The 22314-nt window shown below is 44.2% G+C and overlaps 1 protein-coding gene across 3 annotated transcripts in view; it reads right to left on the reverse strand.

Moving 5' to 3' along the window:
* The window catches only part of LOC124619745 (ankyrin repeat and IBR domain-containing protein 1-like), a 527110-nt gene that overhangs the window by 235497 nt on the left and 269299 nt on the right, over positions 1–22314 (reverse strand). For all 3 annotated transcript variants that reach the window (XM_047146322.1, XM_047146321.1, XM_047146323.1), the window contains one exon: positions 3491–3670. In XM_047146322.1, the coding sequence (XP_047002278.1) occupies positions 3491–3670 (180 nt within the window). The remainder of the gene's footprint in view (positions 1–3490; positions 3671–22314) is intronic.

The following is a 22314-nucleotide window of genomic DNA, read 5'->3' on the forward strand; positions in this document are numbered from 1 at the left end:
GATGAGAGATATAGCGACCTTGCTGGTCAAGATAGGGTTTATCTGTCATGAAGATAAGCAGTAGAAATTCTCGCCGTGAGCGGGCGGGCATTATTTTTCTGAAATGTTAGCTGAGGATGGCTTCTTATGAAGGGCAACAAAATGGGGTGTAGAATATCGTCGACATACCGCGGTGCTGTAAGGGTGCTGCGAATGACTACCAAAGAGATCCTGCTATGAAATAAAATGTGGCACCCAGACCATCATACATTGTTGTCGGGCCGTATGGGGGCCACTGTCATGTGGTATCCCGCCGCTGTCTGGAGTGTCTCCAGACTCGTCTTCGGCCTGGAATGTCATTGCCTGGAGTAGAATTGTCTTCAGTGATGAGTCATGCTTCGAACTGAGACTCAATGATCAGCGAAGACGTGTCTGGAGATCCGCCGGATAGTGGTGGGGTACCAACCTGACTGTCGCCCGCCATATTGCCCGACCACCAGGAGTGATTGTCTCAGCAACAAACGAACTGACAGCACAACAAAACAGTGACTGTCTAATGACTACTACACGGACTGGGTGTTGTGCTGTCTTCATCATCATTTCATCCCAATCTGGCGCGCAGGTCGCCCAATGTGCCGTCGAATCTAATACCTGCACCAAGGCGGCCGGACCTGCCCCCCAAGGTGCCTCCCGCCCAATGACGCCAAACACTCATTTCCATTATTATTATTATTGGCAGTGGTCAGACATAAAGCCTGAGGTCTTCCAATTTCTGATTGCGCCCCCTTTTTCCAGAGCTTCTGCCATTGGTGGAAACATTTATGGAACTCATCTTCTGTAATATCCTCCAAGACCCTCGTCACAGCTTTTTGGACATCTTGTGTTGTTTGAAAATGGTGTCCCTTGACCACCGTTTTGACTCTTGGAAATAGAAAAAAGTCGCACGGAGCGATATCTGGTGAATAAGGTGGCTGTGGTAACACTGAAATTTGTTTTGAGGTTAAAAATTGCTGACAGAGCAGTATGGGATGGCGCATTATCGTGATTCAGACTCCAATTATCAGCAATGTTGGCACGGATACGAAGAACTCTTTTACGAAGTCTTTCTAAAATTTCTTTGTAATAATATTGGTTAACTGTTTGTGCAGGAGACACCCACTCTTTATGAACAATTCCCTTGGAATCAAAGAACCACACAAGCATGCGAGCTTTTTTTGGTCTGGGTGATCCCTTTGCGCACCATTGCGAACTTTGGCGCTTTGTCTCTGGATCGTACTGAAAAACCAACTTTCATCACCAGTGATAACACGGCTCAACAATTCTGGATTGATTTCCGTTTGCTCTGCCGCCACATTTTTCTGTGTTTCTCACTGTTGTGGTATGAGATCTTTGGGGACCATTTTTGCACAAATCTTTCTCATACCAAGATCTTCAGTTATTACTGTATTAGATGAACCATTTCTCGATTGATGTTCAGTTCTTCTGCAATCATTTTCATGGATAGTCTTTGATCAGATCATACGAGTTCACGCACCCTGGCCAAGTTAGCATCCGTCCGTGAGGTTGATGGTCGTCCACTGCAGTCTTCATCTTCAATATTCGTTCTGCCTTCACTAAACATCTCATGCCAACGATAAACTTGAGCTCTTGACGTAACCTCCTCTCCAAAAGCCTTCTGAAGTTTACTGTAGTGGTGGTGATGGGTAGTGTTTAACGTCCCATTGGCAACGAGGTCATTAGAGACGGAGTGCAAGCTCGGGTTAGGGAAGGATTGAGAAGTAAATCGGCCGTGCCCTTTCAAAGGAACCATCCCGGCATTTGCCTGGAACGATTTAGGGAAATCACGGAAAACCTAAATCAGGATGGCTGGAGACGGGATTGAACCGTCGTCCTCCCGAATGCGAGTCTAGTGTGCTAACCACTGCGCCACCTCGATCGGTCTGAAGTTTACTGTAAATTGTCGTCGCGTTTTCACACAATTTAACGCAAAAAGAAATGGCATACCGTTGCGCAATATTATGTGGTTCCATTTCCGTGACGAGAGACACAAACACGCGTTAACTTATTACAGCACAACTCACGACTGAGGAGTTGCATCGATGTGCCGCTTGGACTAGAAGCAGCTTATAGACGAAGGTCAAAGATATTGTGCCTACACAAGCCTGCAGGATTGCCACATCTTGCAAAGAAAATCAGTCTCATTACTGTATTGTCACACCTCGTATAACTTCTTCTAGTCAGTGTTTACATATGATCCTTTCTTGGTCGATTCTGCATAGAACTCATCTTTCCTTACGTATCAGTTCATCCGATTTTCAACGTTCTTCTGTAACACCACATCTCAAACGCATCGATTCTCTTCTGTTCCAGTTTCCCTCTATCCATGTTTCAGTACCATACAATGTTCTGTTCCAAAGCAACATTCTCAGCGATTTCTTCCTCAAGTTAAGGCCTGTGTTTGACGTCAGGAGACATCTACTGGTCATGAATGTACTTTCTGCCTTTGTTAGTCTTATATTTGATACTAGTAGACTTCTGTTGGCAGGGAATGCACTTTTTGCCTGTGCTAGTCTGCTTTTTTATGTCCTCCTTGCTTCTTCCACAATGGGTTATGCTTCCAAGCTAGCAAAATTCCTTGACTTTGTCTATTTTGCGATCTCCAATTCTGACGTTAAGTTTTTTGCTATTCTCATTTCTACTACTTCTCATTTCCTCTGTCTTTCTTCGGTTTACTCTCAAACCGTATTCTGTATTCATTAGATTGTTCATTCCACTCAACAAATCCTGTAATTCTGTAATTCAGTTCATTAAAATACCACAATGTGGTGACATATACATCGTCCTTGGCAGAACCCGAGAGCTTCGATTTTTTATTTTATTTCACACCCGTTTGTGTGTAGTCCAAAGAACACTGATTTTCCTTCATAAAGTGTACTACGAGTATATGGCTGGGGAAAACGCGACACTCTACCACCTTGGTAACTGCCAGTGCTCTTTTATTTTTATCCATATGTCTAATATATTCCCCTGATGCTGAGAGAAAAACTCTTTTTCGCTAAATACGCATGACCAACTCAAAATAGTCTATGTTTGGCAAACAAGTCATTAAAAGCTGCACACTGCCAAATAATTTGACAAACAAGTAAAGTTTGACAAATTTTCCGGTCGTTTACATGGGCCTTATCCGACAAATTGCTTTGTTATAAAGAGCCTATACGCAGAGCAGATAGACTCACTACTTTGTCGAAGCAGATACTGCGAGCTACGGGGAATATCTGGATTCTGAAACTAAAACGTTGATGGGCAGAAAGTACAAGGTTTAAACTGTTAAGTGTGCGCTACAACCAACCATAGTAAAATCGATTTACACTCTGAGTTAGCAAAAGAAAGTTATATGTAGCGTAGGCCTGTATGCTACATAACGACTGAGGTCGACACCGTAGTTTGTAGCGTATGTAGTAATTGGTTGATACCAAAAGTGAGCGGTTCGCTGGAGGGGGCAGGTACTCACGAAGACCATGCGGGACTCGAGGAGGCGCGCGATTTCGTGGTGGCTGGCGCGCATGGCCAGGTCGCAGGGCGTCAGCTTGTCGTGGTTCTCCTGGAAGAGGGGCGCACCGTGCGCCAGCAGCAGCTCCACGCACCGCTCCAGGCCGCTGCTCGCCGCGCAGTGCAGCGCCGTGTTCCCCTTCTGCAACACCGCACCACCTCTGCTACAGCTTACATAGCACCCTAATGAAATTCAACAGCTATCGAAACTCTGAATTCATTGTGGGTTGCATAAAACAACTGCAAAAACACGTGGATTTTATTTATTCGAGTTTTAACCGTACAGGGACATTCAGCTGCCCCTACCGATGGGTTAAATGCAACCCCCAACGTCTTCAAAAACTGCACACGAGATTTTCATAATGTCTTGCTCACTACAAGCGAACTCTTAGGGCTCCAGAAACAATGAAGAGCTCCTTTTTGTAGGACATTTAATGTACACTACTGGCCATTAAAATTGCTACGCCAAGAAGAAATGCACATGATAAACGGGTATTCACTGCACAAATATATTATACTAGAACTGACATGTGATTACATTTTCACGCAATTTGCGTGCATAGTTCCTGAGAAATCAGTATCCAGAACAACGACATCTGGCCGTAATAGAGTCCTTAATACGCCTGGGCATTGAATCAAACAGAGATTGGATGGCGTGTACAGGTACAGCTGCCCATGCAGCTTCAACACGACACCACAGTTCATCATGAGTAGTGACTGGCGTATTGTGACGAGCCAGTTCCTCGGCCACCATTGACTAGACGTTTTCAATTGGTGAGAGATCTGGAGAATGTGTTAGCCAGGGCAGCAGTCGAACATTTTGTGTATCCAGAAAGGACCGTACAGGACCTACAACATGCGGTCATGCATTATCCTGCTGAAACGTAGGGTTTCGCAGGGATTGAATGAAAGGTGGAGCCACGGGTCGTAACACATCTGAAATGTAACGTCCACTGTTCAAAGTGCCGTCAATGCGAACAAGAGGTGACCGAGACGTGTAACCAGTGGCACCCCATACCATCACGCCGGGTGATACACCAGTATGGCGAAGACGAATACACGCTTCCAATGTGCGTTCACCGCGATGTCGCCAAACACGGATGCGACCATCATGATACTGTAAACAGAACCTGGATTCATCCGAAAAAATTACGTTTTGACATTCGTCCACCCAGGTTCGTCCTGTCTGTGATGCAGCGTCAAGGGTAACCGGAGCCATGGTCTCCGAGCTGATAGTCCATGCTGCTGCAAACGACATCGAACTGTTGGTGCAGATGGTTATTGTCTTTCAAATGTCCCTGTCTGTTAACTCAGGGATCGAGACGTGGCTGCACGATACGTTACAGCCATGCGGGAAGATACCTGTCATCTCGACTGCTAGAGATACGAGGTCGTTGGGATCCAGCACGGCGTTCCATATTACCCTCCTGAACCCACCGGTTCCGTATTCTGTTAGCAGTCATTGGATCTTGACCAACGCGAGCAGCAATGTCGCGATGCGATAAACCGCAATCGCGATAGGCTAGAATCCGACCTTTATCAAAGTCGTAAACGTGGTGGTACGCATTTCTCCTCCTTACACGAGGCATCACAAGAACGTTTGACCAGGCAACGCCTGTCAACTGCTGTTTGTGTATGAGAAATCGGTTGGAAACTTTCCTCTTGTTAGCACGTTGTAGGTGTCGCCACCGGCGCCAACCTTATGTGAATGCTCTGAAAATCTAATCATTTGCATATCACAGCATCTTCTTCCTGTCGGTTAAATTTCGCGTCTGTAGCACGTCATCTTCGCGGTGTAGCAATTTTAATGGCCAGTAGTGCATCTCAATACAAAATTTAACTACATTAAATTTTTTACAAAAAGTTCGATGTTCTCTTTTTCTGCTGGCAAATAGCGAGCAAGAGAATACCAAAATATTGCATACGCTATTTGAAGGTGTTGCGGTTTGCATAAAATCCACTGGCAAGGCAGCTGAATAACTCTGTATACAATGGTAATGGTTGGGGGGATGTATGAACGGGTATATAACAGGTATACTGTATTTTTCTCTGTTCTAAGACCATTTTTGTAATTTTTTAAGATATTCCAATAATAATCCATTGTAACTGAATCAATGACCAATGGAAGTCGATGATTAAACAATACTGGATTACAAAGAATGCTGAACAGGTTCTATAAAAATGGACAGAAGTATTCAATACACCTCCACCAAACAGGCTATCAATTTACAGGTTGAGACATTTCATCAAAGTGGGTCTGTCTGTAACATGCCAAAGAGTGGTCGACAAGTGAGTGTTGCTACCCATGAAAATGAAATAAAAAAGAGAGCCTATTTTGAGTCGTACATTTCCTGTAGATCCTTGGGTTGTCTGATGGAGTGTTTAGGTTTCCAAGAGTATCACCCAAGATTACTTCGAGGATTACTAGAGGATGATCTAGATCGCTGTTTAGAATTCTGCGAGATGCTTTTGAAGGAAGAAGTGCAAGGTGACGGCGTAATTAGAAAAATTTGTTGGACTAAGCGAATTTTTAGCTGCCAGTCGCTATTAATAGGCATAAGTATATGTACCACAACACAGAAAGATTCCATCCTGTAACTAAAAAACAATTGAACTAACCTGGAGTTAAAGTTTCGGCGTGCCTATCATGTCAATGGATCATTGAGTTTTTATATACATAGGGTGTTACAAAAAGGTACGGCCAAACTTTCAGGAAACATACCTCACACACAAATATAGAAAATATGTTATGTGGTCATGTGTCCGGAAACGCTTAATTTCCATGTTAGAGCTCATTTTAGTTTCGTCAGTATGTACTGTACTTCCTCGATTCACCGCCAGTTGGCCCAATTGAAGGAAGGTAACGTTGACTTCGGTGCTTGTGTTGGCATGCGACTCATTGCTCTACAGTACTAGCATCAAGCACATCAGTACGTAGCATCAACAGGTTAGTGTTAATCACGAACGTGATTTCGATTCACCGCCAGTTGGCCCAATTGAAGGAAGGTAACGTTGACTTCGGTGCTTGTGTTGGCATGCGACTCATTGCTCTACAGTACTAGCATCAAGCACATCAGTACGTAGCATCAACAGGTTAGTGTTCATCACGAACGTGATTTTGCAGTCAGTGCAATGTTTACAAATGCGGAGTTGGCAGATGCCCATTTGATGTATGGATTAGCACGGGGCAATAGCCGTGGCGCGGTACGTTTGTATCGAGACAGATTTCCAGAACGAAGGTGTCCCGACAAGAAGACGTTCGAAGCAATTGATCGGCGTCTTAGGGAGCACGGAACATTCCAGCCTATGACTCGCGACTGGGGAAGACCTAGAACGACGAGGACACCTGCAATGGACGAGGCAATTCGTCGCGCAGTTGACGATAACCCTAATGTCAGCGTCAGAGAAGTTGCTGCTGTACAAGGTAACGTTGACCACGTCACTGTACGGAGAGTGCTACGGGAGAACCAGTTGTTTCCGTACCATGTACAGCGTGTGCAGGCACCATCAGCATCTGATTGGCCTCCACGGGTACACTTCTGCGAACGGTTCATCCAACAATGTGTCAATCCTCATTTCAGTGCAAATGTTCTCTTTACGGATGAGACTTCATTCCAACGTGATCAAATTGTAAATTTTCACAATCAACATGTGTGGGCTGACGAGAATCCGCACGCAATTGTGCAATCACGTCATCAACACAGATTTTCTGTGGGCGTTTGGGCAGGCATTGTTGGTGATGTCCTGATTGGGCCCCATGTTCTTCCACCTACGCTCAATGGAGCACGTTATCATGATTTCATACGGGATACTCTTCCTGTGCTGCTAGAACATGTGCCTTTACAAGTACGACACAACATGTGGTTCATGTACGATGGAGCTCCTGCACATTTCAGTCGAAGTGTTTGTACGCTTCTCAACAACAGATTCGGTGACCGTTGGACTGGTAGAGGCGGACCAATTCCATGGCCTCCACGTTCTCCTGACCTCAACCCTCTTGACATTCATGTATGGGGACATTTGAAAGCTCTTGTCTACGCAACCCCGGTACCAAATGTAGAGACTCTTCATGCTCGTACTGTGGACGGCTGTGATACAATACGCCATTCTCCAGGGCTGCATCAGCGCATCAAGGATTCCATGCGACGGAGGGTGGATGCATGTATCCTCGCTAACGGAGGACATTTTGAACATTTCCTGTAACAAAGTGTTTGAGGTCACGCTGGTAAGTTCTGTTGCTGTGTGTTTCCATTCCATGAGTAATGTGATTTGAAGAGAAGTAATAAAATGAGCTCTAACATGGAACGTAAGCGTTTCCGGACACATGTCCACATAAAATATTTTCTTTCTTTGTGTGTGAGGAATGTTTCCTGAAAGTTTGGCCGTACCTTTTTGTAACACCCTGTATAACGTCTGTCTCAACATGCTGCAGGATATTGGTATTCCAATTCCACAATTACTACTGCAGGGTACTAAAGGAGTTCTTCTTACAGAAAAATGGGCCTCCTTTCCACTATGCTTTAACAGTGCGTCAGTTTCTTCACAACAAATTACCCCGTCGGTCGGCCGCGGTGGCCGAGCGGTTCTAGGCGCTTCAGTCTGGAACCGTGCGGCTGCTACGGTCGCAGGTTCGAATCCTGCCTCGGGCTTGGATGTGTGTGTTGTCCTTAGGTTAGTTAGGTTTAAGTAGTTCTGAGTTATAGGGGACTGATGACCTTAGATATTAAGTCCCATAGTGCTCAGTGCCAGTTGAACAATTTTTTTTTTTTTTTTTTTTTGAGTTACCCAGTAACTGGATACGCTGACAGGGTACAACTGAATCGTCACCAGGATCGCTAGAACTTACTTCAATGGACCTTTTCTTTTGGTGTGTTATCAAATACACTCCTGGAAATTGAAATAAGAACACCGTGAATTCATTGTCCCAGGAAGGGGAAACTTTATTGACACATTCCTGGGGTCAGATACATCACATGATCACACTGACAGAACCACAGGCACATAGACACAGGCAACAGAGCATGCACAATGTCGGCACTAGTACAGTGTATATCCACCTTTCGCAGCAATGCAGGCTGCTATTCTCCCATGGAGACGATCGTAGAGATGCTGGATGTAGTCCTGTGGAACGGCTTGCCACGCCATTTCCACCTGGCGCCTCAGTTGGACCAGCGTTCGTGCTGGACGTGCAGACCGCGTGAGACGACGCTTCATCCAGTCCCAAACATTCTCAGTGGGGGACAGATCCGGAGATCTTTCTGGCCAGGGTAGTTGACTTACACCTTCTAGAGCACGTTGGGTGGCACGGGATACATGCGGACGTGCATTGTCCTGTTGGAACAGCAAGTTCCCTTGCCGGTCTAGGAATGGTAGAACGATGGGTTCGATGACGGTTTGGATGTACCGTGCACTATTCAGTGTCCCCTCGACGATCACCAGTGGTGTACGGCCAGTGTAGGAGATCGCTCCCCACACCATGATGCCGGGTGTTGGCCCTGTGTGCCTCGGTCGTATGCAGTCCTGATTGTGGCGCTCACCTGCACGGCGCCAAACACGCATACGACCATCATTGGCACCAAGGCAGAAGCGACTCTCATCGCTGAAGACGACACGTCTCCATTCGTCCCTCCATTCACGCCTGTCGCGACACCACTGGAGGCGGGCTGCACGATGTTGGGGCGTGAGCGGAAGACGGCCTAACGGTGTGCGGGACCTTAGCCCAGCTTCATGGAGACGGTTGCGAATGGTCCTCGCCGATACCCCAGGAGCAACAGTGTCCCTAATTTGCTGGGAAGTGGCGGTGCGGTCCCCTACGGCACTGCGTAGGATCCTACGGTCTTGGCGTGCATCCGTGCGTCGCTGCGGTCCGGTCCCAGGTCGACGGGTACGTGCACCTTCCGCCGACCACTGGCGACAACATCGATGTACTGTGGAGACCTCACGCCCCACGTGTTGAGCAATTCGGCGGTACGTCCACCCGGCCTCCCGCATGCCCACTATACGCCCTCGCTCAAGGTCCGTCAACTGCACATACGGTTCACGTCCACGCTGTCGCGGCATGCTACCAGTGTTAAAGACTGCGATGGAGCTCCGTATGCCACGGCAAACTGGCTGACACTGACTGCGGCGGTGCACAAATGCTGCGCAGCTAGCGCCATTCGACGGCCAACACCGCGGTTCCTGGTATGTCCGCTGTGCCGTGCGTGTGATCCCGATCATTGCTTGTACAGCCCTCTCGCAGTGTCCGGAGCAAGTATGGTGGGTCTGACACACCGGTGTCAATGTGTTCTTTTTTCCATTTCCAGGAGTGTATAACGTATTTGCAAGAAAACCAAACACTGTTGATGACATGTGTCAGTTCAAAAGAGAAGCGCGCCAAGACATTCATGATAATAAAGAACTCTGTGCTACAGTGTACTAACCACACTACACAAATGTGGAAATGCTGATGGCCGGCAATTTGAGTACTCAAAACATTGAACTTATTGTGACTTCATAAACCTACTTCATGTAATTTTCTATAATCATTTTTCATTCCAAGCTATTTTCTATAATACATAATAATTGCCACTAAAACATTCCTCAGTCCATGACGCTACTTCCTGGTTGCAGGGTGTTTCCTTTCAGATGTTTCACACCGTACATGTCACTGATCATCTGTCCACTACAGCGTAGAAAGTGATTCATCTGAAAGGGCCACCTGTCGGCACCCAGTGGCCTCCTTTTGCGTGCAAATTCCAGTCTTTGTCGCCGATGAACAGCAGTGAGCTTGGGTGCATGAACCACGCGCCTGCCGCCTAGGCCCGCATGCAGCAACGTTCACTGAACGGTCGTTGAGGACACGCCGATGGTAGCCCCTTGGCTCATCTAGGCGGTCAGCTGCTCAGTAGTTGCACGTCTATTCGCCCGTACATAACTCTGGAGCCATCGTTCACCCCTGTAATCTACGGCCCGTCGTGCACCACAGTTGCCTCACCTTCGGTTTTAGGTAGTGCCGTTTTGTTATGCACGGTATACTTTAATCAAGGTGGCACGTTAATAGTTTACAAAATTAGCCGTTTCAGAAATACTCCCACCCTTGACTCGAAAGCCAATTATCATGCCCTTTTGGAAGTCGCATAAATCGCTCCGTTTCCGCATTACAACAACTGCACCTTTTCCACGACTCTCTGATTGCTGGTGCTGCCGCCTGCCGTCTGCGATTGGTTATCACACTCTGATGTCGAACATACGAGGGTCGTTTGAAAAGTTCTTCCAAAAATAAAAACTACTTACGTGTTTGGGGTAAACCTTTTTTATTTTCCGACATAGTCTCCGTTTAGACTTATACACTTCGTCCAACGCTGTTCTAATTTGTTGATCCCTTCTGAATAATAGGAATCGTCCAAGTCTGCAAAATAGCTATTAGTTGCTGCAATCACCTCCTAGTTTGAATAAAATCTTTGTCCTGCCAACCATTTCTTGAAATTGGGGAACAAATAGTAGTCCGAGGGAGCCAAGTCTGAAGAAGAGGGGGGATGTGAAACGAGTTGGAATGCTATTTCCAATAATTTTGTGGCCACAATCACTGAGAAGTGTGCTGGTGCATTGTAGTGATGGAAAAGGACTTTTTTGCGGTCCAATCGCTGGCGTTTTTCTTGCAGCTCCGTTTTCAAACGGTCCAATAAAGATGAATAATATGCACCTGTAATAGTTTTACCCTTTTCCAGATAGTCGATGAGAATTATCCCTTGCGAATCCCAAAAGACAGTCGCTATAACCTTTCCGGGCGAAGGAATGGTCTTCCCCTTTTTTGGTGCAGATTCTCCCTTGGTAACCCATTGTTTAGCTTTCTGTTTGGTCTCAGGAGTATAGTAATGTATCCATGTTTCATCCACAGTGACGAAACGACGCTTAAAGTCCTGCGGATTCTTCCTGAACAACTGCAAACCATCTTTGCAACACTTCACACGATTCCGATTTTGGTCAAGCGTGAGCAATCGCGGAACCCATCTTGCGGATAGCTTTCTCAAATCCAAATGTTTATGCAATATATTATGTACCCGTTAATTCGAGATGCCCACAGCACTAACAATCTCACCCACCTTAACTCTTCTGTCATCCATCACCATATCACGGATTTTATCATTGATTTCTGGAGTCTTAACCTCCACAGGGCGTCCAGAACGCTCACATTTTCCAGAAATGCTTTCGTGAGAACGACCATGAACTGTCGCGTCTTACCCGGCCACCGCAGTCACCAGATCTGAATATTACTGACCTTCACTGATCTACTTTGGAGAGAAGGATGCATTATAACTATCGACCTCCGTCATTTTTACTTAACAGTCCACTATTTTGTAGAAAGGATGGTAAAGAGTCTCTCGAATACCACCCTGGACCTGTATTTATCAACTGCGAAGCTTGAAGCTGTTTTCAATGCCAACGGTTCTGTTACCTCGTATTAGTCATGGTAATATGTTATTTTTTGGTATTTCTATATTTTCGTCCACTCCTGTTTAAACAACTTGACAACAGAAGTGAAGCAACCAGAAGTCATCATCTGATGTTAATGCAACTTCTTGCACGTACACACCTTCGGCACGTAAGCAAATGGTTAGTGTTGCAAATTCCTGTGACAGGTAAAATAGCTACCAGAGTTTATTGGTGTTGTTAGTGGTTAATGTTGTTACAAAGCCTGGTAGGGTAGACAGTACAACAGGCGTGAGTATTCGTGTGAAACAGCGTCATCAACACGTGACAGAGTTTGAATCTGTGCCTCATTATTGGTCTCCATTTGGCTGGCTATTCGAAACGTGCAATATCCAGATTGTGCCGCATTGGATGTCACAATGGACCGACGTTGGACTGCGTGGGAACGTAAAGACAACACATCCGTCGTCAGGGTACCGGCTGATCACGTCCTATCAGTATAAGGGAGGATCACCGTATTGCGCACCAAGCACATCGTAACTTCTTCACATCTGCGCCTGCTATCCGAGAATAAGTAATGGACTCCCTGTAACATTCTTTGTTATCTGGCACCACTGGTCGGATACCAGCTGCGGCCGGACTGCAGGTGAGTCGGCGTAAGTTGATCCCTAAAGGTGGGCTCGGCGAGGCGGCTTCGAGAGCCTGCCTCAACCAATAACGTAAGGCGGTTTGGTAAACGTCTCTATGGCAACGCTTCAGTGTCGTCGCAGCTCTGTAGATTACCACTGTTTCCGTCTACAGCCGTTAGCGCTTCGCAGTTGAAGGCTTACCAACAGCGCTACGAAATGTCAGGAATCTCCTTACGCCGTCTCAACTATAGGGAATTAGCATTCAACGCCAGCAACACCACTACATAAACAGCTGGGTTTGGAATGGTGCCGTGACTGGAAAGCATGGGCGGCTGATGAATGATGACACATTGTGTTCAGTGATGAATCGTAGTTTACACTACCCTGCGCCGGCCGGAGTGGCCGTGCGGTTCTAGGCGCTACAGTCTGGAACCGCGAGACCACTACGGTCGCAGGTTCGAATCCTGCCTCGGGCATGGATGTGTGTAATGTCCTTAGGTTAGTTAGGTTTAGGTACTTCTAAGTTCTAGGGGACTGATGACCTCAGTAGTTAAGTCCCATAGTGCTCAGAGCCATTTGAACCATTTTGAACACTACCCTGCATGACCAACTTTGGTGAGTATGGTCGCGACCTAAGGTGAAGTTCCATTCTTCCAATGTTTCTGAGAGGCACAACAGCGCTACTCCTGAGGAAGCACTAAGTTAGGGAACATAAATTTTAAACTGATACTTTCATCCATTCTTGAAAAATATGGGTCTTAACAGACGGGCAGACAGACAAACGGACAACAAAGTGATAAAGGATTTCTGAGACGCTTTAGCTGCTTTTGTGGGCATTGAAAATTTGTGTCCAGAGCAGGGCTCGAATCCAGGGAACTCCGATGGCACAATGATAGGTCCTCCTGAGCTACCTCTCTTGTGACAGTATAGAGGTGAAATTTTTTAACAGGACAATACTCGGTCGCACGTGGCACTTGTGTTTACAAAATGTGCGTATAATGTGAGGTACACATGTGACCAGCAAAATCGTCACATCTATACAGTTCATCAAGAGTAGTGACTGGCGTATTGTGACGAGCCAGTTGCTCGGCCACCATTGACCGGACGTTTTCAATTAGTGAGAGATCTGAAGAATGTGCTGGCCAGGGTAGCTGTCGAACATTTTGTGTATCCAGAAAGGCCCGTACAGGACCTGCAACATGTGGTCGTGCGTTATCCTGCTGAAACGTAGGGTTTCGCAGGGATCGAATGAAGGATAGAGCCACGGGTCGTAACAAATCTGAAATGTAACGTCCACTGTTCAAAGTGCCGTCAATGCGAACAATAGGTGACCGAGACGTGTAACCAGTGGCACCCCATACCATTACGCCGGGTGATACGCCAGTATGGCGATGACGAATACACGCTTCCAATGTGTGTTCACCGCGATGTCGCCAAACACGGAAGCGACTATAATGATGCTGTAAACAGAACCTCGATTCATATGAAAAAATGACGTTTTGCCATTCGTGCACCCAGGTTCGTCGTTGAGTACACCATCGCAGGCGCTCCTGTCTGTGATGCAGCGTCAAGGGTAACCGCAGCCATGGTCTCCGAGCTGATAGTCCATGCTGCTGCAAACGTCGCCGGACTGTTCGTGCAGATGGTTGTTGTCTTGCAAACGTCCCCATCTGTTGACCCAGGGATCGAGACGTGGCTGCACTATCCGTTACAGCCATGCAGATAAGATGCCTGTCATCTGGACTGCTAGTGATACGAGGCGTTCCGTATTACCCTCCTGAACCCACCGATTCCATATTCTGCTAACAGTCATTGGATCTCGACCAACGCGAGCAGCAATGTCGCGATACGATAAACCGCAATCCCGATAGGCTACTATCCGACCTTTATCAAAGTCGGAAACGTGATGGTACGCATTTCTCCTCCTTACACGAGGCATCACAACAACGTTTCGCCAGGCAACGCCGTTCAACTGGTGTGTGTGTATGAGAAATCGGTTGGAAACTTTCCTCATGCCAGCACGTTGTAGTTGTCCCCACCGGTGCCAACCTTGTGTGAATGCTCTGAAAAGCTAATCATTTGCATACCACAGCATCTTCTTGCTGTCGGTTAAATTTCGCGTCTGTAGCATATCATCTTCGTAGTGTAGCAATTTTAATGGCCAGTAGTGTAGATCTACCAGCGCAGAGTCCACATTAAAGAGCAAGAAGACCACTATAGGGGTTCATTTCATGAGTCCTATTCCTGTTCGCAAGACAGACTGCAGAAAGATTTGATTCCTCTGCTCTTTCCGATAAATTGTGATCACGAGCCAACGGTTATATCTCTGCACATGATTGTTTGTGGATGTCACTGCCCAAATCCCATATTTGAAAACGAGTCTACGTGCATGAAATTGCAGTTTGCGACATTCTAGTGGCATCTGATACTGCTCGTCGTGGGGACATCTTGCAGCATAACACAGTAAATAATTTTTTGAAACTTTATCCCAGCCCCCTTCTTTCAAAATGAAAATTTTCCCAGAAGCTGCTCCAATAGTTGAGCAATACTCCGCTATTTGTGAAGTGTTGTTGTGAGAGGTCGATTGATGTCAAATGACAACGAGGAGTTGACGAACAAGTTCCCGAACTAATCAATTAATAAGAGTTTGCAATCACGTCTATCAAACTCTCCATTTGTCCCTCGTCCCGCGATCTAGCGACGTTTGATAGTAGTATTTTAAAGACGGATATTGCCACTATACTTTTATTCTCGTGATAGGAATACAGTCAGTTTGCCATGATGTATTTCCTTTGTTTTGCATTTAGTGTTTAATTGATTTTCTGCATTGTTTCATCTGAATGTAGAAATTTGAAGTAAATCGGCCAAGAACTTTTAGAGATTTTTGGTAAAATCCTTTCTCCTTTATATATTGCATACATGTGTAATTCAAGTAAGATTACGAAATCTTATGAAGACAGTGATCTTCCGCTTGTCTTGAAAGTAAAATGTACAATATTTCACTAAGCTCAAAATAAAACTATATGTTTGTATGAATTAAAAACAAACAGAACTCTTCCTTATATGTATAGATATTCTAGCTATTACTGACTAATCGGGGAAGTTGCACTTATTAGTATTTGGAAAATAAACTTGATAAATCTCGAAGAAATGACGTTAGAAATCTTGCCACAGGCTAACAAATTTAAATAATACTACTTTCAGCTAATTACGCAAAAGGTGATAGATTATGGCCTCATGTTGTTTTCAGTGATTGAAAAATAGGGTGCTACTGAAATGCCGACACATTCACTTGATCTAAATTTAGTGGACTAATTATTGTGGGATGCAGCTAACCGACGAAATACATAGGAAGCTACCACAAAACAATGAGCAGCTGAAGAGAACACTGCAATATTTAGACATGAGTACGAACATATGTTTTCATCTGTGGTTCAGACAGTTCCAAGCGGTACTTTAAAAAAAGAAGGAAAACATAGCGAACACAGAGTGAAATGAAAATATTAAAAATAATGCAAGAAAGATAAACTGCCTTTTAAAAATGTGATGTCACATATTTGCTTCGTATTGTATTGACTTTGACAGCATGCTAAAGCTGTACCTGCCCAACAAACTAGAATTATTCAATAACGTATTTTACATATTCTAATCATTATGTCTTTAATATTTTTCTGTTTAGTACCTCTCCAAGTACCATTTTACTTATTCAGATGTTCCGACAAAATATTCCTTATTCTACATCTATGTCTATACTCCGCGAACCGGCTTGAAGTGTATGGCACAGACTACGTACCAATGTACCAGTTATTAGGGTTTCTTTCCGTTCCATTCACGTATGGAACGCGGGAAGAACAATTATGTGAATGCCACTGTGTGTGCTGTAGTTATTCTAATCTTATCCTCACTATCCATATGTGAGCAATACTTAGAACGTTGTAGTATATTCCTAGAGTCATCACTTAAAGCCAGTTCTTGGAACTTTGTTAGTAGATGTTTTCGGGATAGTTTACGCCTATCTTCAAGTCAGCCAGTTCTGTTCTTTCAACGTCTCAGTGACACTCTTCCGAGGGTCAAACAAACCTGTGACCATTCGTGCTGCCCTTCTCTGTTTACGTTCAATATACTCTGTTAGTCTTATTTGATACGAATCTCACACAGTTGAATAATATTCTAGAACCGGTCGCACGAATGATGTATAAGCAGCCTCCTTTGTAAACTGATTGCGCTACTCCAGTATTCTACCAGTAGACTGAAGAATACCACCTGCTTTACCTACGAGTGAACCTAAGCGATCATTCCGTTTCACATCCCTACAAAGTACTGCATCCAGGTATTTGTATGAGTTGGCCGATTCCAACAGTGACTCATCGATATTATAGTCACAGAATACTATGTGTTTTCGTTTTGTGAAGTGCACAGTTTTGCATATTTGAGCATTTAAAGCAAGTTGCCCATGTTTACAACGCTTTGAAATCTTGTCAAGATCTGAATGAATAATTACACAGCTTCTCCTCAGACAGTGTTTCATTCTAGATAACTGCATCATCTGTAAAAAGTCTGAGGTTACTATTAATATTGTTTGCAAGTTCATTAATATACAACGTGAACAGTAAGGGCCCCAACACATTTCTCTGGGGCACACCTGCACTTACATCTACATCTGACGATGACATGCTACGTGCTCCCTACCAGAAGGTCCTCAATCCAGTCACAACTTTCACTTGATATCCCACACGACTATATTATTGACAATAAGGGTGGCTGTTACGTATGACATATAACCTAGAAGATATTTTAGTCCGTGTTTCACAGTTATTTTTATTATTAAAAACTACAGTGTCGTACAAACGCTTCCAGGCCGTGGATGTAGTACCAAAAAACGTCACTAGATTGCGGGGCGATCAAAAGATCGAACAGAACCCGAGATTTCCCGAACTGTGACGTAAACTGTTCGAACAGTTCGAGTCATGCTGAAACACAGCCCTGCTTCAAACAGTGACAATTGAGCTGAAAAGCGGAAGACGAATTCTCCAAAAGCGCAATGAGATATTTATCGCAAAATGTAACAACAGATGGTGCAACTAATTGTGTTTTCATACAGGGAAAATATAAAGTTTGCGAAAACTTGCTTGAAAATATGAATTAATAATGTTAATAGACACAGGGCCAATTAGTTTGTGTGGCGATATTAAACATCCTGGGAAAAGCTTGGCACTGAAGCTAGTGATTTTATACAGGACAGTACGACTAATCATTAGCTTAGACAGTGATAGATTCGAACTTGGTAGACTTCCAACTACCATGCAACACACGCAGAATGCTCACCTCGCTATTGCACTGACGAGTGTGCAGTGTGAGGATAATCTGCTTGTAATCGACTTATGAATTTGTTTGGCTTCTACAGTCAGGCGCATTTCGTGTGCTTCGGTCACCCACTATGCGATGCATCTATAGTGCTTCGTGTTGCTGCAAATTTCTCTACTGTTAAATCATAAATAGACTTTTGTAAAAGCTAATGTTTCATTTAGTAATGTCAACAAGAAAAAACATTTTCGTATATTTAACGTAGTCTTAAAAAACGCTGCAAAGTAAAACCAAAATGACAACGTAATACAGCTCCCCCATAATAATATGCTGATATCTTTGTACATTGATCAGTTTGCGAGTTTCAGCGAACTGAACGAAAAGTAAAATTACGCACCTGTTTCATGCGAGATGTGGCAACTTAGCCCCAAGCATTCTATTGAATTTCAGTTCTAAAGCAATGTTGAACCGAGTGTAGCTATCGGCTGCGAACGGTGAGGCTACCATCCACCCGGTGAAAGTAAGAGAAGTCCGTTTTTTTTTTTTGGTATTGTGGTTGGTCCTGGCGCCTTTCTATAATTTCGTAAAATGTCTGGCATTTCACTCTACATGAATTCAACATTTCAAATATTTTAATTTATCATTATTAGCTTTTTACGAACATAAGTTTCTGATTATTGTAACAATGAAAAACAATATTAGTTTCAGACACGTTTGGTATTAAAGCCAGAACTCCTCGAAAAAAGAACGAAGAATTTCCAAGCGATTCGTAATACGAGGGTTGAGCAACAAAGACTGAAACTGACTGTTTTTACACAGATGTTTGTTATTCCATTTCAATGTTTACGTGATCTTTTTCGAAGTACTCCCCTCCTCACCTTGAATGCACTCTGTATAGAGTCTCTGCCACTCCTCGAACGGATGTCGCAGGTCATTCTTTGTGAAGTCGTGGGGAATCGCATCACTTTTCTTGAGCACTGCTTTAGTTCTCAAATCGAATGCCCCGAAGCTTTACCTTTAATGATGGTAGTAAAAAAAATCACAGGGTGCAAGATCAGGGCTATAAAGGGGATACAGTACACAGGTAATGTTGAAATGAGTCAGAAACTACATGATTTGATTTGCGACCTGTGGCCGCTCGTTGTCCTGATGAAGTCGCCACCCAGTCCGAGGAAGTTCTGGTCGTTTTCTTGCAACGCGTTTCCTCAGTTTAGCCAATACTGACGTATAGTATGCTGCTGTAAGAACAAAGTGAGGGGGAACTGCATGCTGGTAAATCATTCCATGAGCGTAAAAAAAAATGTGATCACCATCACTCCCTACAGATGGGTGTTTAGTACTGAAATTGGGCTGAATACATTTCCCAGTTTCGATAATAATCCAATATTTCAAAACAATTGAAATTTTGCGAATAAAGATTACTAATTTTTGAAAAAGTTTTATTTAGAAACCAACAATATCAGCACTGCTACTGCAGCAAATTGGTGTGCCTATTTTTTAGCCAGTTATTAGTAAACGAGAAAAAAAGTACTATAACCGAAATAACACAAATACCGAAAAATACCAGTTATTCAGAACTAAAACACAGGTATCGGTTTTAGCCGGTCGGTTTTCCCCATCACTATATCACAGTTTAACATAACAGTCGCGACACTCACTGCAGTAGAAGTTGTTACCGTTTGACATATGGAGCGACACTAGCGCTCCAAGCGGCGAATAAGGTGAACGTCAGACGCTTCGTAAGCACGTTTGTTTTGCAACCATTTCCTAGTAATTTACGAAATATTTGAGTTATTTTCTTGCCTTCAAGGGTTTGTGTAGTATCAGAAGGCATATATGTTTCTAAAATGATTCTAAAATAAGCGCAAGTGTGGACAAAATCTATGAATCGAGTGGCAAGCTACAACATATTCGTGAAGAAACACTTGTGACGTTGGACAGAATTGCAGCTTACCACGTTGATTTCAAAAGAATATAAACACACGGATTCACACGGAAGAAGCACAGACATGTACCTCTACATGCAAAAGCGATCGACTGCTCATTTATCGTTCTGTAGGCCTACTGTGTTTGTCATTGTCGCCTGTTGCCACAAGTACGACCTTCATCTTTATATTATTCTAAGTGGGACAAGCAACTGCCAAATAGTGGGTGAAATACGTTGAAAATATTATAGTGAGCTGATTACATTACATTTAACGCAAAACCAAATATTTGAATAATTTTCAAACAATCTGTCAGTGAACAAGGTGCTAACAAAGTAATGTCATCACATGAAGGAAAGAAGGAAAATTAAGTGACTAACAACAGAAGTGAATGAAATACAAACCAAACATTACGCTTTTGTAAGACACAAGTAACTGCACTTAATCTAACCACTTCATCGTCCAAGCAGGTCCGTGTTGGCGATTCACACGAATCTGGCACAGATACACAGAGAGTTGAACTGGCTGCTTCTGCGTCATAGGACTGTTTTACAGCTTTAGATGGATTGTCGAATGTTTGTGGCAGTTTCCTCTTCATCGTCAGTTGAGGTGGCTTATTTGGGATGTCAAACAGTGTGGGTACTGCATTCCACACGAGTTTATTATTGTCTGCGTTCAAGAACTGGTTTTGTTCGAAATGTAGCGAACAAAAACTAATACTATTATACAGATAAACTGGGTCTTTTTTCATAAGGTCTTCTCGTCTGCTATTAACTAGCCATTTTCTGCTCCTAAAACGAAACATTAATCATTAATACAAATGTAGTTTGCAAGTGAATCCTGACGATACAGTTTAATAACATGATGGTATACACCTCTCAGGATCCTTAGCAAACCTTAAAAAAAGACAGCTGTGGTGTCTACTTCCTGTTGTTGCTGCAATTTATTGCGCTAAAAACGCTCCCACTTGTAAAACTCATTGTAGAAATCAAAATAAACAACCACTATTCGCTTTCACGATCGCGCCGAACTCACAGTTGCTGGCCGCTTGGGGCGCTGCTGGCGCGGTAGGCAACAAAGAGAATGACAGGCAAAAGTTAGTAGAGATTCGTGCTGCTGTAAGGAGGGCTATGCGCGAAGCATTCAACCACTACCACCGTTGTACCTTAGCAAAAGATCTTGCTGAAAACCCTAGGAAATTCTGGTCTTACGTAAAATCGGTAAGCGGGTCTAAGGCTTCCATCCAGTCACTCACTAATCAGTCTGGCCTGGCAACGGAAGACAGCAAAACGAAAGCTGAAATTTTAAATTTAGCATTTGAGAAATCTTTCATGCAGGAGGATCGTACAAACATACCGCCGTTTGAGTCTCGTACAGATTCCCGTATGGAGGACATAGTGATAGACATCCCTGGGGCTGTGAAGCAGCTGAATGGGTTGAAAATAAATAAATCGCCAGGTCCTGATGGGATTCCAATTCGGTTTTACAGAGATTACTCTACTGCTTTGGCTCCTTATTTAGCTTGCATTTATCGCGAATCTCTTGCCCAACGTAAAGTCCCGAGCGACTGGAAAAAAGCGCAGGTGACGCCTGTGTATAAGAAGGGTAGAAGGACGGATCCTCAAAATTACAGACCAATATCCTTAACGTAGGTTTGTTGCAGGATTCTCGAGCATATTCTCAGTTCGAATATAATGAATTTCCTTGAAACAGAGAAGTTGCTGTCCATGCATCAGCACGGCTTTAGAAAGCATCGCTCTTGCGAAACGCAACTCGCCCTTTTTTCACATGATATCTGGCAAAGCATGGATGAAGAGTATCAGACGGATGCCATATTCCTTGACTCGGTGCCCCACTGCAGACTGCTAACTAAGGTACGAGCATATGGGATTGGTTCCGAAGTATGTGAGTGGTTCGAAGACTTCTTAAGTAATAGAACCCAGTACGTTGTCCTCGATGGTGAGTGTTCATCGGAGGTGAGGGTGTCATCTGGAGTGCCCCAAATGGTCCGTTGTTGTTTTCTACCTATGTAAATGATCTTTTGGATAGGGTGGATAGCAATGTACGGCTGTTTGCTGATGATGCTGTGGTGTACAGGAAGGTGTCGTCGTTGAGTGACTGTAGGAGGATACAAGATGACTTGGACAGGATTTATGATTGGTGTAAAGAATGGCAGCTAACTCTAAACATAGATAAATGTAAATTAATGCAGATGAATAGGAAAAAGAATCCTCTAATGTTTTAATACTCCATTAGTAGTGTAGCGCTTGACACAGTCACGTCGATTAAATATTTGGGCGTAACATTGCAGAGCAATATGAAGTGGGACAAACATGTAATGGCAGTTGTGGGGAAGGCGGATAGTTGTCTTCGGTTCATTGGTAGAATTTTGGGAACATGTGGTTCATCTGTAAAGGACGCCGCTTATAAAACACAAATACGACCTATTCTTGAGTATTGCTCGAGCGTTTGGAATCCCTATCAGGTCGGATTGAGGGAGGACATAGAAGCAATTC

The sequence above is a fragment of the Schistocerca americana genome, chromosome 6 (genome assembly GCF_021461395.2).
Source record: "Schistocerca americana isolate TAMUIC-IGC-003095 chromosome 6, iqSchAmer2.1, whole genome shotgun sequence".
Taxonomy (NCBI): Eukaryota; Metazoa; Arthropoda; class Insecta; order Orthoptera; family Acrididae; genus Schistocerca; species Schistocerca americana.